The 15,578-nt window shown below is 48.8% G+C and overlaps 1 protein-coding gene across 4 annotated transcripts in view; it reads right to left on the bottom strand.

Moving 5' to 3' along the window:
- LOC147899800 (uncharacterized) overlaps positions 1-15,578 on the bottom strand; it is a 93,320-nt gene that overhangs the window by 58,258 nt on the left and 19,484 nt on the right. For all 4 annotated transcript variants that reach the window (XM_087377310.1, XM_087377309.1, XM_087377311.1 and 1 more), the window contains one exon: positions 1,656-1,743. In XM_087377310.1, coding sequence (XP_087233436.1) covers positions 1,656-1,743 — 88 coding nt within the window. The remainder of the gene's footprint in view (positions 1-1,655; positions 1,744-15,578) is intronic.

The raw sequence follows: 15,578 nt of genomic DNA on the forward strand, positions 1-15,578 counted from the left end.
ATAGAAGTCGTTCCAATTCCATCGAACAAATAAGGGGAGAGTTGGGCACATCATGTTCTCCCTGAATCTAGAAGACTCTACCATTTTTTTCAAACATAATCGAATTATTTAAATAACTCCGCAAGTTCACAGAGGTATACCTCGCATTGTTATTGGTATAGAAGTCGTTCCAATTACATTGAACAAATAAGAGGACAATTGAATACATCATGTTCTCCCTAAATCTAGAAGACTCTACTATTTTGTTCAAACATAATGGAGTTATTCGTATAGCTCCACCGTAAGCTATGCCCAAGACTATACAACCATTCTCAACCAAGAACAACATGTGTTCGATCAAGATGCATAAGGCATCCTGATAACCTTGGATAGCCACTTCTACACCATGAATCATGGTGTCCCACACCTTTTTGTCACTGCCCTTTGCTAGAGAGACCACATATTTATGGGCACTTCAACTCTCTGGAAACCTCAATTCTTAACTAATGAATAGTTTAAGAAATTGTGTGGCACTATCATCGACCACCATCACTCTTACTCTTTGCCCCTTTATTTTTTCATGCATCCTCATTAAGTCATAAGGACCAAAGCTGGGCCGCCATATTGCCGATGATAGGAAACACGTGTGGGTGTTGTCATCATGAAAAATCCTTACCGCAGTGTACTTTTTAGTACCTTAAGCAACAACATCTGCACTGCATGTACTTGTTTTTATGGAGGTTTATTTGGGGCTTCTGTTTGTTTTTAGGGCAGTTCCAAGCAACGTGATCTTTGCGTAAACATTTGAAGCAAAGATTTTCCTGCTTGGCCCTTTCATAATCCTCTTTCTTCAGGAGAGGATATCTTTGTGTTCGAGGTTTCTTAGGTGGTGCCTAAGAAGCCTCCTTCTTGAAGTGCCCCTCCCTTGTAAGATTGAAAATATTGAAGTTAGGAGCAAAACCAGTTTGTTCCAAAGTTTCAGTTTTGGATTTCCCCGTCGTGTCGTCATATATTTGGGCATATTTAATTGCTTCTTCAAAGGCTTTCGGAGAATTTCTTCTCATCTCAACCTTACAAGTGTCTTTCAGACCTCTCACAAAACCCCTTATCTTTAGAATCGTCGATTCCCTTCAACTTAAGGACCGCCTCCCTATAGTTCGCTATGACTGGACTAAAGTGTTCTTACCCATGTTACAACTGTCCCAAGCTTCCCAAGCCCGTTCTAGCTCATTCTCAAGAAAGAGCATCTTAAGAAGGCTTGTTCAAATTCAACCCAATACCTAGGGATCCTATCATTTCCCTTAGGCTCATCCACCATTTATAAGCCTTATTTTCAAGGAAAAGACTCGCTTCACAACTTGATTTTCAAAAGGGGTGTTCCTAAGTCGATGGAAGTCTTGCCATTTTTGCAAAAACATATTTATCATGTCCTTGTTGTGTTCTTTTTCTTCCCCATTAAAAATTGGTGATTTCAAGTCCTTAAGAATGTTAGAGATTTCTTTCAGTCGAGAGGTGGGCACAAATTAGAATAGCTATAGTAACTAAAGTATGGAAATACCACAAAAAAATCCGATGTATAAAATAACACAATTCTAGGAAATACAAAAATTTAAGAGTGAAATCAGCTAAATTTGTATTTCATAAGATTATCATGTTATCAATGAGAAAGAGCATACCAGTTCATCCATTGTCGATGGAATGCATCCATTGTATGGAGGAGCTGCTACCTTCTCTGCAATGACCTTCAAATGCTTTGCCTTTTGCCTAAACAATCACTCAATCCAACACGAACATCTTGATTTGTTCAAGCCGCAACAAAAAATTCGCAAGATACATCCAAACAGAAGCAAAAAGAATGACAACAGCTATTTGTTTACAGTTTGTTACAAAATTAGGCATTAATCTCTCTTTCACACACACACAATCTTAAACTAATGTTATGAAGGCCACTTTATGATAGGATTAGAATATAGATGCGTGCTATAATAACTTTGAGCTGAGATGCCATGTGCACTCCTCGACTCTCTGACACTGCACTCCTCGACTCTCTGACACTCACAGATGTAGTAGCTACGTTTTTTTTTGTGTACTTTCTCATTGGCCCGTGAGGCCTTCAAAAGGCATTAATATCTCTCTCTCTCTCTCTCTCTCTCTCTCTCTCTCTCTCTCTCTCTCTCTCTCTCTCCACACATGGTTTGATAGCCATTGGATTCAAATGGACAGACTTCTCTCCTTACAATACAACATGGATGCATCACCCGAGCTGATCCCACGAGATGAGATCAACCGTATCAAACAGTTGGACCTTCTCCAGCTCCATATGTCCTCGGATTGGGGGGGAGACCAAGAGTTCCCCACCAAGATCCAATTCTACCATGACCACTTCTTGAGGGTCTCAGAGTATGGTCTCGTCATCAAACCTCAGTATCTCGAGGATAGGAGAGTCTCACATGCACTAAAGATTGACATTAGACAGTTACGAGTTTCGTCACATCAGCTGAGGATTGAGGCATGGAGAGTTGCATGCATACCAGAGAGCAAAGGATCTACAAAGTATGCACGATGGGGGGGTCGCGACATATGAGCATTTTCTATGTGTTTGTCCAGTCTATTATGACTCATGAGCGGGGACAGTATCACTGCCTCTTTCAGGAGAGGCATGGCTTTGGTCCGCTCACACGGCTTATCCATTTTCCCAACTAGGTTTGTGTTGGGCTCTATCTGATTGAGATGCAACGACACAGAACAATGATGCAACAGACCAAAGAGCAGCAGGGGGTGAGGCCACAGGATACTGAGATCGACCGAGCACAGACACGTGTCACAGACTTCTATGCATTTGAGTCAGCTCCAAGGGAGGTTGAGGAGGAGGAGCTAGATGAGATGAGGGCATCATGGATTAGCGGTGAGCGCCACTGCCATGATGCTGCCGAACGCGAGGCGCACAGACCGCATGCGACGCGGAGAGTGACCAGAGCACACACGATCGAGGTCCGGTCTATCTCAGGAGTCAGCCCTTCTCAGAGGAGATTGCTAGAGATGAGGCGTCACCCTTGACATAGCCCATCGGATACAAAGATCAAGGAGACCACCCAAGAGACAGCTCGACAGACACAGATACGAGAGCTCTTTGCGTCTCATTAGAGAGCCACCATAGTGCTTGGATACATGGAACCTGGGCATGTACTCAAAGCATTAGCTTTGAGTACTTGATGCTATTTTTCTATTTTGTTATTACTAGTTACTAGCTTAGCACTTTAGCACTCAGCAAGGTCCTTAGTTAGCCCTTTGCTCACCCCCCCCCCTCTCTCTCTCTCTCTCTCTCTCTCTCTCTCTCTCTCTCTCTCGCTCAAAAGAAGAAGAAGAAGAAGAAGAAGAATTCTGAGAGATTCGAAAGCTTTGTACAACTAAGTGCAAGAAGGCACATCTATGGAATTGGAAAATGAGACAGTTTTCGTACATCATGCTTGGGCAAATAGTGATCCTTTACGGATGCCCAGCTTGGGCACCTGGGCTCTCTAGGACCTACTAGTAAGAATAGAGACTTTACATAAATGTTTCCCCATAGGGGAGCTAGGCGTTAAGGCACAGACACCCATACCTCATCCTACTAGCTAAGACAGATATGATACCTCTAGAAGAGGAGGCATTATGTCAATTCATGGCTAACAAAGACAAGTTGAGAAGATGGACGCCAGCAAGATGTGGCAATGAAATGGATGGAATCATGGGGCATAAGAGCCACTGATGTGCTAGAGGATGCATGTACAATCAGGAAGATATTGACACACAAAATGCAAAAAAAAGTATGGCATAACCCGGGGACAACAATGCAGTTCTACAAACAAGTAATTCATCCACAGAATGCAAAAATATATGGAGGAAGTCATAATGTTCAAAAGGCCTCTAATCTGCAAAATTAGAGCCCGTTCACATGAACTAGAGATGGGGAGTGGCAGGTGGGCAAGACAAAAGATCCCCAAAGAGGAAAGAACCTGCAAAATCTGCCCCAAAGGGGAGGTAGAAGATGAAAAACACGTACTCCTAAGATGTAGAGCTTATGCACACATCAGAGAAAGATACGGGGACCGCAGAGGAAATCTGAAAATCTGTTGGAATGGCAGCTGAAATCCTAGGAAGCTACTTAAAAGAAGTTTTGGAACACTGCAACAAGGTACTCGGGCTGGTACACAAGCTGTACTAAACACACAACAGTTCTTACACTGTAAGAAGTTTGTTTCACTAGATGTTTTTTTTTTTTTTTCAAAGAAAGGAACCTTCTATTAATGCTTGAAAGATTTCATACAAGACAACAGCCCCGAAGGTGCTGAGTATGAAAAAACCGGGAAAGGCTGAAAGAAAAACCCGCCTGTTCCAGAGAAGCCTAGCTCACTGCCTAGGGGATCTCGGGAACTGGGGCTAACAGCCAAGTGGGGGGACTATACAGCCAGTGAATCCCTCGAGGAGTGAAGATGTAGAAAACACTTGCAGGCCAAGCCTTGCAGAAACGAGCGCGCCTCTCAATAATCGCCCTGGAGCCTGGAGTCCCACGCTCCCAGGTGGACTGTAGAGTGTAAATGATATCCTGCCAGATGGCAACCAATCTGGAACGCGTGTACTCCCTTTGTCAACCAAGCCACCATCCCCCAGGTGTAGTCTCTGTGAAGACTCTGCATGCGTGTCATGATCCTGAGGGCTCTCATCCAGATCCTCACTGCGCTACAACAGCTCCATAGGCAGTGTGGCATAGTCTCCAGGACACCATTTGAGCAGCAATGGCACTTCCCCTCCACTCGCATCTGCTCCAACCACGCGCCAATGGGCAAGCCTCCGTGGGCTGCCAGCCAAAAGGAGTATGAAATCTTCCTCGGCCGCAAGTTGGACCACAACCACGTCCAAAACCTGAAGCAAACATCCCGGGGCACTCTCTGGGTCTCCCAGTGTCTCTCCCTTGAGGGAGTCCATCTGAAGTCTCCTGCCAATCCGTGTGGTGTAGGAAAAGAAAGGCACCTCATCTATCGTCTCAGCTAGGCCGCCCCTAGAGGGCCAGAACCACTCCCCCGGGTCCCACTAGACCTCCCTCAGGGGTCTACCCTCCCATAGCCAGAAGCGCCATCTAGAGGCATCCTGCTCTGAGATATTGGGAGGATCGATGTGCCACTCCTTCCCCAAGCATCCTACCACTCTGATCATCTGCCAGTGTATCCCATCAAGACTCCCATCCATCTCAGGGTCACTCCCAGTGAGGGGCTGCAGTAGGCCTAAAGGTCCTACATGGAAGAAGCCGGGGTGCGTGCTGCCGCGCTACATCAAAATCCTCAAGTGAACACTAGTACGGGAAAACTGCCCCAGCCATCTGCTATCTCTCCAAATGTGAAGTCCTTCCCACCAGGACTCAGGAATGGCTAAGTCGATCTCGCCCATCCGCTGCCTTGCCCCTCTCAGATGCGCTAGGGCGTCAAGCCTCGCCTCTGCCTCCATAGGCCAGCGACCAAAAGACCCTACTAGACCACTGTCCCACTGTGCCCAACCAATGTGAGTCCGCTACCCAAGCATACGTCCCTCCTGATCTCTGACCTCTGGGTGCCACATAAGGGGCTGACGCTCCAACTCCTCTCTGCATCTGAGCGGAGCACGTATGAGCCCCCGGCTAGTCTCTGCCAAACCTGTGAAGACTCCTCATCGAGGAGCCCTTCCCCGTAAGGGGGGCCTCTGAGAAGATCCATCTATGTGAAGGCTGCCACTGTCCCCCAGTGCGTGGGGTGTCCCTCAGAAGCCCTCTCTGTAAGAGGAGCTTCCAAGGCTCGGCACCTGGGGTGAGGCCACGAACCACCAGCTTGCCCAAAAGGGCCCTGCTCTGCATTTCCAGATCAATGATACCCAAGCCTCCTAGTGCTTGCGGCATGATCACCGTCTGCCAAGCTACTCGGGCCCTAGTGTTCCTCGTGCCATCTTAACCTGCCCAGAGGAAGTTCCGTACCAACCATCGGAGCTGCCCAATGCATCCTGTGTGAAAGCACCAACAGGAGGCAATATACCAAGCAGTGGCAAGAAGGACCTAGTTTGCCACTAAGGCACGACCTGCGAGGGAGAGTTTGGCCGAGCTCCAATAGAGAAACTTGCGCCGAACACTCTCAAGGACCAGGGCAATCTGCTGCTCTGCTGTAATGTCAATACCCACCTAGCATCCGAGGTATCTCGCTCTCTGGCCCCGCGCTATCCATCTGAAACCAAAGTCACTCCCCCACTCACAGATCTCCTATGTCTCAAAGCCCGTGAAGAAGCCTATGGATTTCGTCCAGTTGCTCTGTGCCCTCGAGGCCTCACAATAGATAGCCAAGGCGCCTCTGACTCTCTTTAGACTCGCTGTGGTGCCCTCAACATATAAGGCCGTGTCGTCTGCAAACTCCGAGTCAAGGAGCTCCTCCTCCTTCCTGATTGGGAGCCTCAACCCTGTGAGACCCACCATCTGTGATCTCAAATAGTAGCCCAGAGCCTCCGCTACAAACAGGAAGAGGAAGGGAGCTAGTGGGCAGCCCTAGCGAAACGAGCGAGGGAGAGGAAAGGCCTCGCCTGTGTATCCTTTGATAATCATCTGACTAGAGCTCCCTGCGTATAGCGCTGAAACTCCTCTGACCCATCTGTCTGAGAAACCCAATCTCCTCATAGTGCCCTCTAGAAAGGACCACTCCACCCTGTCGTAGGCCTTCTCAAAGTCCAAGAGAAGAATGGCCAATGGCTGTGACTCCTCCTTGGACCAGAACATGAAGACGTTGTCCAGGATGCTACGCTCTTGGACAAACCCAGTCTATGTGTCATGGATGATGTCGGTAAGATGAGGTTGTAACCGCAAACTCAAGACCTTAGTGAGGATCTTGTATGCAGTATCAAGCAGAGTGATCGGCGGCCTCCTCTGTCAAATATGTCGAAACCTCAATCTCTCCCTCCTCCTTGCCTTTTGTAGCAAACATATAGACAAAGTGTGAGACAAAAATGTACCTACCTAATACAGAGAAAACTTTCAAAGAGAAATCACTACATTACCTAGAAAGTATATGTTCCTTCTTCTGGAGTTGACTCTCTATACTGCAAATCTGGCAAGCTAAACGGAAAGGGGTAGAGATAATCTCCCAGAAGTTTCGGAAGAAGGCCGGAGTCAAGACATCCTCCCCCGGGCACTTCTGGGTCAGGAGAGCCTTGAGGGCTTCCCAGAGCTCCTCATCTGTGAAAGGCTCCTCAAGTCTGCTCCATAAGTTCTATGAGACTACTATCGGAACATGATTCCAAACTAGCTCTCGAGCCAGAAGACCAGCTGGGGTCATCCTCTCTGTCTGAAAGAGCTGGCTATAAAATTCAGTGGTCATGTCAAGAATCTCCTGCGGGTCACTGTGCATGATGCCCTGCGAGTCCCAGAGACGCTGTAGCTGTGTGCCGGTTGATCGGGGCCCAGTGGTTTGAAAGAACTACTTCGTCATCCTGTCCCCCTGCTGTACCCAACGGGCCCGGGAGGAATGGTAGGAGAACTCAGCCTGCCGCAGCTCTGTCCTGAAGCTCAAGACGAGCGCTCTCCAATCTGTCACTAAGCCACTGAGAAACTAAGTCTTGCTCCATGAGCCTCTCGATGAAGGCGAAGTCTCTCCTCAAAGCCCACTCTCACTCCTGAACGGTCCTCCTCCGCCTAAGGACGTGAGCCTGCAGCTCCACACTGCTCCTCTGAATTGCATCAGCCACCCACGCAGCCCAACCCTCTCTCGGTGCCATCTCTAAGTGCTCCCAGATCTCTGCCATAACCTGCCGAATCTCCTCGTCTTGCAAGAGGTCCTCTGGAATGCGGACCCCCTTCTGGGAGAGTCCTCAGCGGGGCTGATCCAAGGGAAGTCCAACTGGAGAGTGGTTGGACATCGTGGTACCTGCCACAATCCTGATAAAACTGCCTCTATGTAATGCCCAATCCCCAATGCAGAAGCGGTCTAATCTCTCGAGCAATCCATCGTGTCTCCTTTGTCCAAAGGAGAAGAGAAGACTACCAGGAGTCCTGCTGAACTCTGGCTCTCTCCACAGGTCTCTGCCACTAATCATGAAAATGAACTGTCCTAGGTGCTACGCTCTGCTGCTGGCATCTCTGAGAACGAGGCGCCGCCCTGCTTGTCTTCCCCAAACTTCAAGTTGTTGAAGTCCTCTCCAACAATCCAAGAGTCAACATCCGGAAGACACTCCGACAGCCTCCTCCAAAAGGCCGGACGACGCTGTCTACACGCTGGGGCATACACGTTCAAGATTCCAATCCTGGACTCTCCCGTCCGAACTCCCATCCAAACTGCCCGTCTTGGAATGAGCTCCCCCTGATCCTAGACCTCTGAAGCCAAAGTCTGTGAGACTAAGATGCAGACCCCTCCGCTCCGTCCTACTACGGGAGGCCACTCCTCTGGACCTCTCCCTGGGAGAAGTTGATGGCGTCGTCTGATGTCTACTGCTGAAAACATGTGCTCCTAAATCAGAAGGATGTCCACTACCCGCCCTACCACTGCCCTTTGCAACTCCTGCCGGAGCATCATGTACTGTGGCCGACTACGAACACAGTCGTGGAGCCCGTGTACGTTCCAACTCACTATGGTCCAACTCATGAGGACGGGGGAGTCGGGAGCAAGGCTCTCCTGTGAGTGGGTGCCTGTCCTAGAAAATTGCCTTGTGTGATTTTGCCGGGGGTTTGGAGGGCGAGTAGTCAGTGTCTGTGTGGCGTTGTACTAGGGTGGATACCAGCTCAATACCGATCTTCCATGCCCACTTCATCACGAAGGAGGCTTCCACCCCGAACAACTCGGCGCATGTCTGGAGGGGCCATAAGTGTGCCTGCTCCACCTTTACCTCCATCGGCACTCTGATAACTCCTGTCGCCAAACCACACACTGGCTCCTCGCACGTGAAGCTCAGCTGAAAGTTCACCTCCGCGCCATGGGCGTACCAAAGATCTAGTCCCTGTGGTCCCATCCACTCGTCCATCATGAGCATAATCTGATTACCCAAAATAGCATCAAACACCTCGGGGACCACTTCTCCAACCCTATGGAGGCAAACGGAAATCTCCAAACGGGGTGTGCCTGAGATCCCACTGCACTGATCAGACACCCCTCTCGGGGCTGAAGGACCATGAGCGTGACCTCCAATGGCAGAGGGTATGAGTCCGAAATCTCTAGATAGTACCAGAGTCCTAACCTCCAGAAGTCCCGCGGTAAGGGACGCCCAGGCTGGAAGTTGGGAGCTGCTGGCCGGGAAGACGAGCCTCGTCCCTCAGGATCCCTCTCTGAGCGAACCTACTGCTGCGATGAGGAAGCAGAAGGGGGTGTCGCCGTTCCCTTACCTGATGGCAAGGATGTCGAAGCGGAAGAGGCTGCTACTGAGCGGAGAGGGGGGTGGCGGGAGAGTGAGAGGTAGGGACGCGGGGGACAGAGGACGAGGGGCGGGTAATGAGGGTGAGCATAGAAGGGGGGGCTGAGGGGGGGGGAGGGGGCGGGGGGAACCCTGGGGAGGGAGGGGGAAGTGAAGAGGAGGAGGGGGGGGATCTGGGGGAGGGGGGAGAGAGGGAGGAGGAGGGAAAAGGGCGACCACAGGCCCCCCGGAGGCTGAACTTCAGAAGCTGGAGGATCGACTGGATGGATAGTGGCCTCTGCTGCTTGGGGAGGTGACTCCTGTTGTTCCTCTTTCGAAGCCTCTCAGTCAACTCTGTCCCTCTCCCTGCGGTTGGCCCTCTGTCTGCGGCATATGCGCACCTGCTTGCTTGGTTTCTTTTTCTTTTTAACCTGTGTCTAGTTCCTTTCTAAGGGAGTAACCCATGAGGTCTGAGACTCCTACTGCTCCTGCCTGAGAGGGCGCTGAACTCGGGCCTGCTGACTCTGCCTACTCTGTGGAGGAGAGGGGGAGGCGCACGAGGGTGGCCACGGGGATGACCCATTTGTCTGCAACGAAGACACTGGCCTAGTAGCTCGGAGATGTCCACCCTCTGGCGAAGTGTGCTCCCTCCCAGGGTCTCAAGAAGGATCAGCTCTGGGAGGGACTCCGGGCTCTCCACCACCAATATGATCCTGGGGACTCCATCATCTGCTAGGACGAAGGCGGCCATCTCTGGCGGGGACTCGAGCACTGTGCCAAATGCCCAGGCAATGAAAGGGAGGATGGCTCGATACTCCTTGGGAAGCCCTGGGAAGTGGAGTGTAACCGAAAACCGTGGAACATGGCGTGTCGTATCCATGTCCTCCACTGTGAACCCACGATACCAAGGAAAGAGGTAGACAAGGTGCGGGCCGAGGAGAATGGGGCTCTACTCCACAAGTGTCGAGGCGGTGTCAAGGGAGCTCAACTAGATGAGGAAAACACCTCGTCCATAGATGGTGATCTCCTGGATGTGGTCACCCTCTAATGTCAATCTCGCCTGGATCCACTCTCGCACCTGTCTCCGTGTAGGCGTGAGGCCCACAAACGCCTTGTCTTGGAGGGACTAGACTGCCTGCTGTACCTATTGCTTGTCAGCTGGAAAAGAAGAACTTTAACAGCTATGGGAGTCGAGGGTGCTGCCATAGAGCCCCTCTGGCCAGACCAAAGGTCACCACCAAGATTTTCTTTCACCATAACAAACACGAATGCTCCCGCTGCAGGGAGGCAAATGAAAAAGGGACGAAGCGAAGAGGCGGAGGAGAGAGAAGGAGAGGGCAAGGGAGGAAGGAGGGAGCAAGGGGAGGAGGAGGAGGAAGGAATGAAGAAATGGAAGGAGGCGGGAGAGGCGGGAAAAGAGAGAAGAAGGTGGGAGGAGGCGGAAAGGCAGGGGGGGCGCTGGTGGGAGGGCAGAAGGGCGCGAAGAGGTGCTTGGCGGCAAGGAGGGGAGGCGAGGAGGCAGAAGGAGGGGGGGAGGGGAGGGGGGGGAGCAGCAAGGGGAGGGCGGAGTGGGGAAGGCAACGGGCAGGGGGACGGAGGTGGAGCGGGGGAGAAAGCAGGGCGGGGGGCGGAGGTGGAGCGGGGTAGATGGCAACAAGGGGAGGCGGGGGAGAAGGCAGGGTTGAGGGTGGAGGTGGAGCCGGGGAGGCAGGGCAGCGGAGCGGAGAGGGAGGAGGGGCGAGGCGGAGGGCGAGGGCAAGGCAAGGAGGCAGGGTGGGCAGCGGGAAAGCAAACAAGCCGCGAGCCAATGCCAAAATGTACATGAGCAATGCGGGCATTGTTTCACTAGATGGCCACTATTAGTTTAATAGTAGTCACTAGTCCCATAGATCCTGAAGAGTCTCACGCACGTGGTGGTGGCACCATAGGAGACTGATCAAGCACAGAGAGACGTCACCAACTTCTACGCCTTCAAGTCAGCCCCAGGACACATTGGGACAGAGGAGGAGGAGATAGCTGACATGAGGGCAGCATGGATCACCGTGAACAGACGACACGGAGTAATGGAGCCTGGGACACAAAGGATGACTAGAGCACGCATGATGGAGGTTCAATCCATCGCTGCTCTACTCAAAGGAGTCCGCCTAATCCAAGGCGTCATCCTCGACATGGTCCATCAAATACAGAGATCACAAAGACCACGCACATGGCCACAACGAGAGCAGCACGATAGCTGCAACTACGCGACATCTTCACATCTCATCGGAGAGCTACCATGGCCCTCAAGTATGTGTTTGGAGCATTAGCACTACCTACTTGAGTCTATTTAGATTTTGAGATTATTTTAGGGTTATTAGCTTAGCTTAGCACTATATTTAAATCTTTAATATCTACAATTAGGAATTACTATCTACTATCTAGTTACATAACTAAAACTTAGCTAATATATTACTAGATGCTAGAATGATGAATCTAGATTCTAATATCTAGTAATATATTATAGCTAAGTTTTAATGACTATATCCATATCTTATATACTATACTATATACTATATCATATTAAAGGATTACATTGTAGTTAGGACTCAAGACTTGTCACCTTTCAAGGGTACATAATTCTCATTTAATTCCCACTAGCAAGGGCCTTAGCGAGCCCTTTGCTTCAGCCCACAGTGGCTTGTATAAGTTATTTTGTTGATTGTACTTTTGTCTCATAGGCCCACGAGGCCTCCTGAACATGTTAATCTCTCTCTCTCTCTCTCTCTCTCTCTCTCTCTCTCTCTCTCTCTCTCCGACCCATCCTTGGGCAACAAGATCAGATTTTTTATCTGCAGCAGGCAGTGACAGAGCTAAGATTGGAACTGGCAAAAGTAAAGGCTCGACTTCACATCCTGGAAGCACCTAGTAAGCAGGAAATAATTGATGAGGCTGTAAAATCCTGTAAGGCTTCGCCCCACCCCGCAGCTAGTCTCTACAATCAAAGATCTTGTTCACATTGAAGTACAAATTGCTAAGAAGGAAGTGACTGTGGAAGTGGACACCAAAGCAAGTAAGTCTGATATTCAAGCAGAGATTAAAGAACACGAAGCTAGATGTGATAATGCACTAAAGATTAGAATAGGGGAACTCCCAGAAGATTGGTACAAAGAGGAGGACACATATAGTGAAATATTGGCAAAGCTCAAAGCAAGCTTGCCCAACATTGAATGAGCGGGATGATGACGACTCCACGCCAACTTCTATTATGCACTATAAAGGTCATGCAATCCTTACACTGAAGTCAAAAGATATGCGGATCAAGCTTCTTCGACGATCTTACAAGTTGAAGGGTACCAAAGTATGGATAGCAGAGGAGCTTACACAAGCTCAACTCAAGAATAAGGGAACTGAATTAGCTGAAGTCAGGGCTGAAAGGATGGAAAATGGACCGTTTACCGTGAAGGCATAACCCTAATCAGAGAGTTTAAATCAAAACCAAAAGACTCTCAGTCTTAAACTGATATATGGCTGTTTACTCTTTCAGACTATTATGTAGGTACTCTAAATAATGGGAGTTCCGTTTGCACTCCTTGGGAGCTGCCATCATGTGCGCTCCCTAAAGCAGATGTACTAGAGGGTTTCTTGCTGTCCCATAGACCTTTTGGTCTCCATTGGATGTTAATAGACTCTCTCTCTCTCTCTCTCTCTCTCTCTCTCTCTCTCTCTCTCGGACATCTTGCAGCAACTAAGCAGCTCCTCACAAAAATGCACCACATGCAGGCCAGGGAGGTTGAGCAGCAGAGACAGATAGACACCCTTCAACACAACTTCCCATAGCCCAGACAGAGGCCAAGGTGGCCGACCTTCAACATAGAGCGGAGATACTTGTTGTGAAACACGGGCCTGCAAAAGCAACCATTTCAGCCACTCTACTTGAGGAGCAGCAAAGAGCGAATAAGGCTCCTAATATCAGGGTCGGTAGGGTTCCACGCACCATCTCAAACGTTAGCACCTTTGTGACCTCCAACTTGGGGGTGCCAAAGCATGGTATTGAGGGAGTGTGGTGGGTTGGATGACACCTCACTACAGATCAGCCCCTCATGATACGTATCAAAGTCCATGGTTAGTGACCGAGATCCCAAAATGACGAGCCTATTCTAGAGACTTTTATTTGACAATATGGGGGACAAACCTGAATTTTTCTTCTTCTTTTCACCCCCAAACTCGTGGTCAATGTGAGGTAGCAAATTCATGTGTGTGAGACTTTTTGAAAATGCTATGTGGCTGATCAGAAATCAGATTGGGAAAAGTACCTTCCGCTGAAGTTTGCATGCAATAATACGGTTCATAGCTCCATAGGAAAAGCCCCATTTGAGGTCATATATGGAAAGGTGATTCCTGAGGACCAAAGATGAGATATTTGCAGCTGATTAGTATGTTAGGGATCTCCAGACAGCATTCAGCCAAGTGCAGACAGCAATAGAGAGATCTCAAGAGAAACATAAGAAAGCTGCAAATAAGCACAGAACACATCAAGCAAGGAGATTGGGTGCTTTTAAAGTTTGAGAAAGCTAGGCTCCGCAAGCTTAAGGAATCTCCACACAGCATTCAGCCAAGTGCAGACAGCAATAGAGAGATCTCAAGAGAAACATAAGAAAGCTGCAAATAAGCACAGAACACATCAAGCAAGGAGATTGGGTGCTTTTAAAGTTTGAGAAAGCTAGGCTCCGCAAGCTTAAGGACAAGGAGAAAGTGTATGCTAAGCTGTCTACCAAGTTAGTTGGCCCCTTCTGGTTCACAAAAGAAATCAATAAGGTGGCTTATAGATTAGAATTGCCAAAGCATTGGAAGATTCACAATGCATTTCATGCGAGTCTTCTAAAGAGATATCAAGGGCCGCAGCCATAGAACCTATATTGGAAGATCCATCAAAAACATATGAGTTGGAAGAGATTCTCCAACCAGAGCAGATTGTGTATCATACAATACGCAAGGGTCCCCAGGGCAATGTAATTTATAGGTCCTTGTCAGGTTCAAGAATTATCCGGTCTTGAATGCCAAGCGGATGGATGAAGACATATTGTTTGACTATCCATAAGTTTTGGATATTTACAAAGAGGCCTTTTAGTTGAGGTCAACTAATTAAAAGCCGAGGGTATGTCACCAACTTGTAAATACTCCGAGTAAATATAAGTTTGACCTTTTATTTGACCATGGTCATCAAAGATTTCTCCATTCATTTTGCTATGGTCAAAGAGCTTTTCTATTTAGTCAAAGCATTGACTCCGGTCAATGAGACGTGACTTCGGACAATGAGGCTTGACTTCAATCAAAGAGTCTTGGTTTCGGCCAAGGAGGGTTGACTTCGGTCAACTAGAGCATTTGTGCTGACTACGGTCAGAGAGATTTGACCAAGGTCAAATACTTCGACCTAGGCCAAGGTTCTTGACCATGGTCAAAGAGGCTTGACCCCAATCAACCAGAGTATTTCTATTTGTATGCACCGGTTTGCTTGGTGGGGATGCCCAAAAAGACTAGGATTTAATCCTAGTCTAGAGATTCCCATTTGCATGCCAGAGGCTAACAATTAATGTGTGCCATTGGCTACATGCATTTGATGAATTGTTGCAGGTTCTCAAGAATAGTTCACTCTCCCAGTTTTATGGATCTTAGCGAGCAGCCAGGAGGTGTCCATGTGACCATGGCCTTAGAAGGCTCTAGAGTTGCCAAGTCATTGGCATGTAACTAGAAGGTAGCTAGGATTTTGACAAGTGGCAGTTGCCAAGCTGGGCAGTTGGATCTCCCACTCTCCTGTAATTTTCTCAGCCTGTGGATTCTGTCTTGAACAGCCACAAGCTGCAAGCTTTGTACTCATTTCTTGTAATAAAGGACCTTCGAGGGGGTCCAGCCCAATTGCTCCTAGGCCCTAGTGTGGTGTCATGTGTATGCAAACTCTCCTTTCTCTCAGTAATTAGCTAGTAGATGATCAAGGATTCGATGCTCAATGCATAGCAGATTATGCATGAATTAAAGCACCAGCAAGATACAGAAACACACTTGACCCTGCATACGTGAGTACTTATCTCGGGAATTTCTGATTTTTTAGCAACCCGGGGTATTATACATCATTGCACACTGCCATACACACCGCAACAAAATGGACTTGCAGAGCGAAAAAACCAAATAGAAATGTAAATAGGCAGGTGCATACTTAAGGAAAAGTCTTTACCCAATAAATTCTGGTTGGATGCTAA

Source organism: Dipteris shenzhenensis, chromosome 7, assembly GCF_047967505.1.
Source record: "Dipteris shenzhenensis isolate YYH24624 ecotype China chromosome 7, Dip_SZ_1.0, whole genome shotgun sequence".
In the NCBI taxonomy this organism is placed as follows: Eukaryota; Viridiplantae; Streptophyta; class Polypodiopsida; order Gleicheniales; family Dipteridaceae; genus Dipteris; species Dipteris shenzhenensis.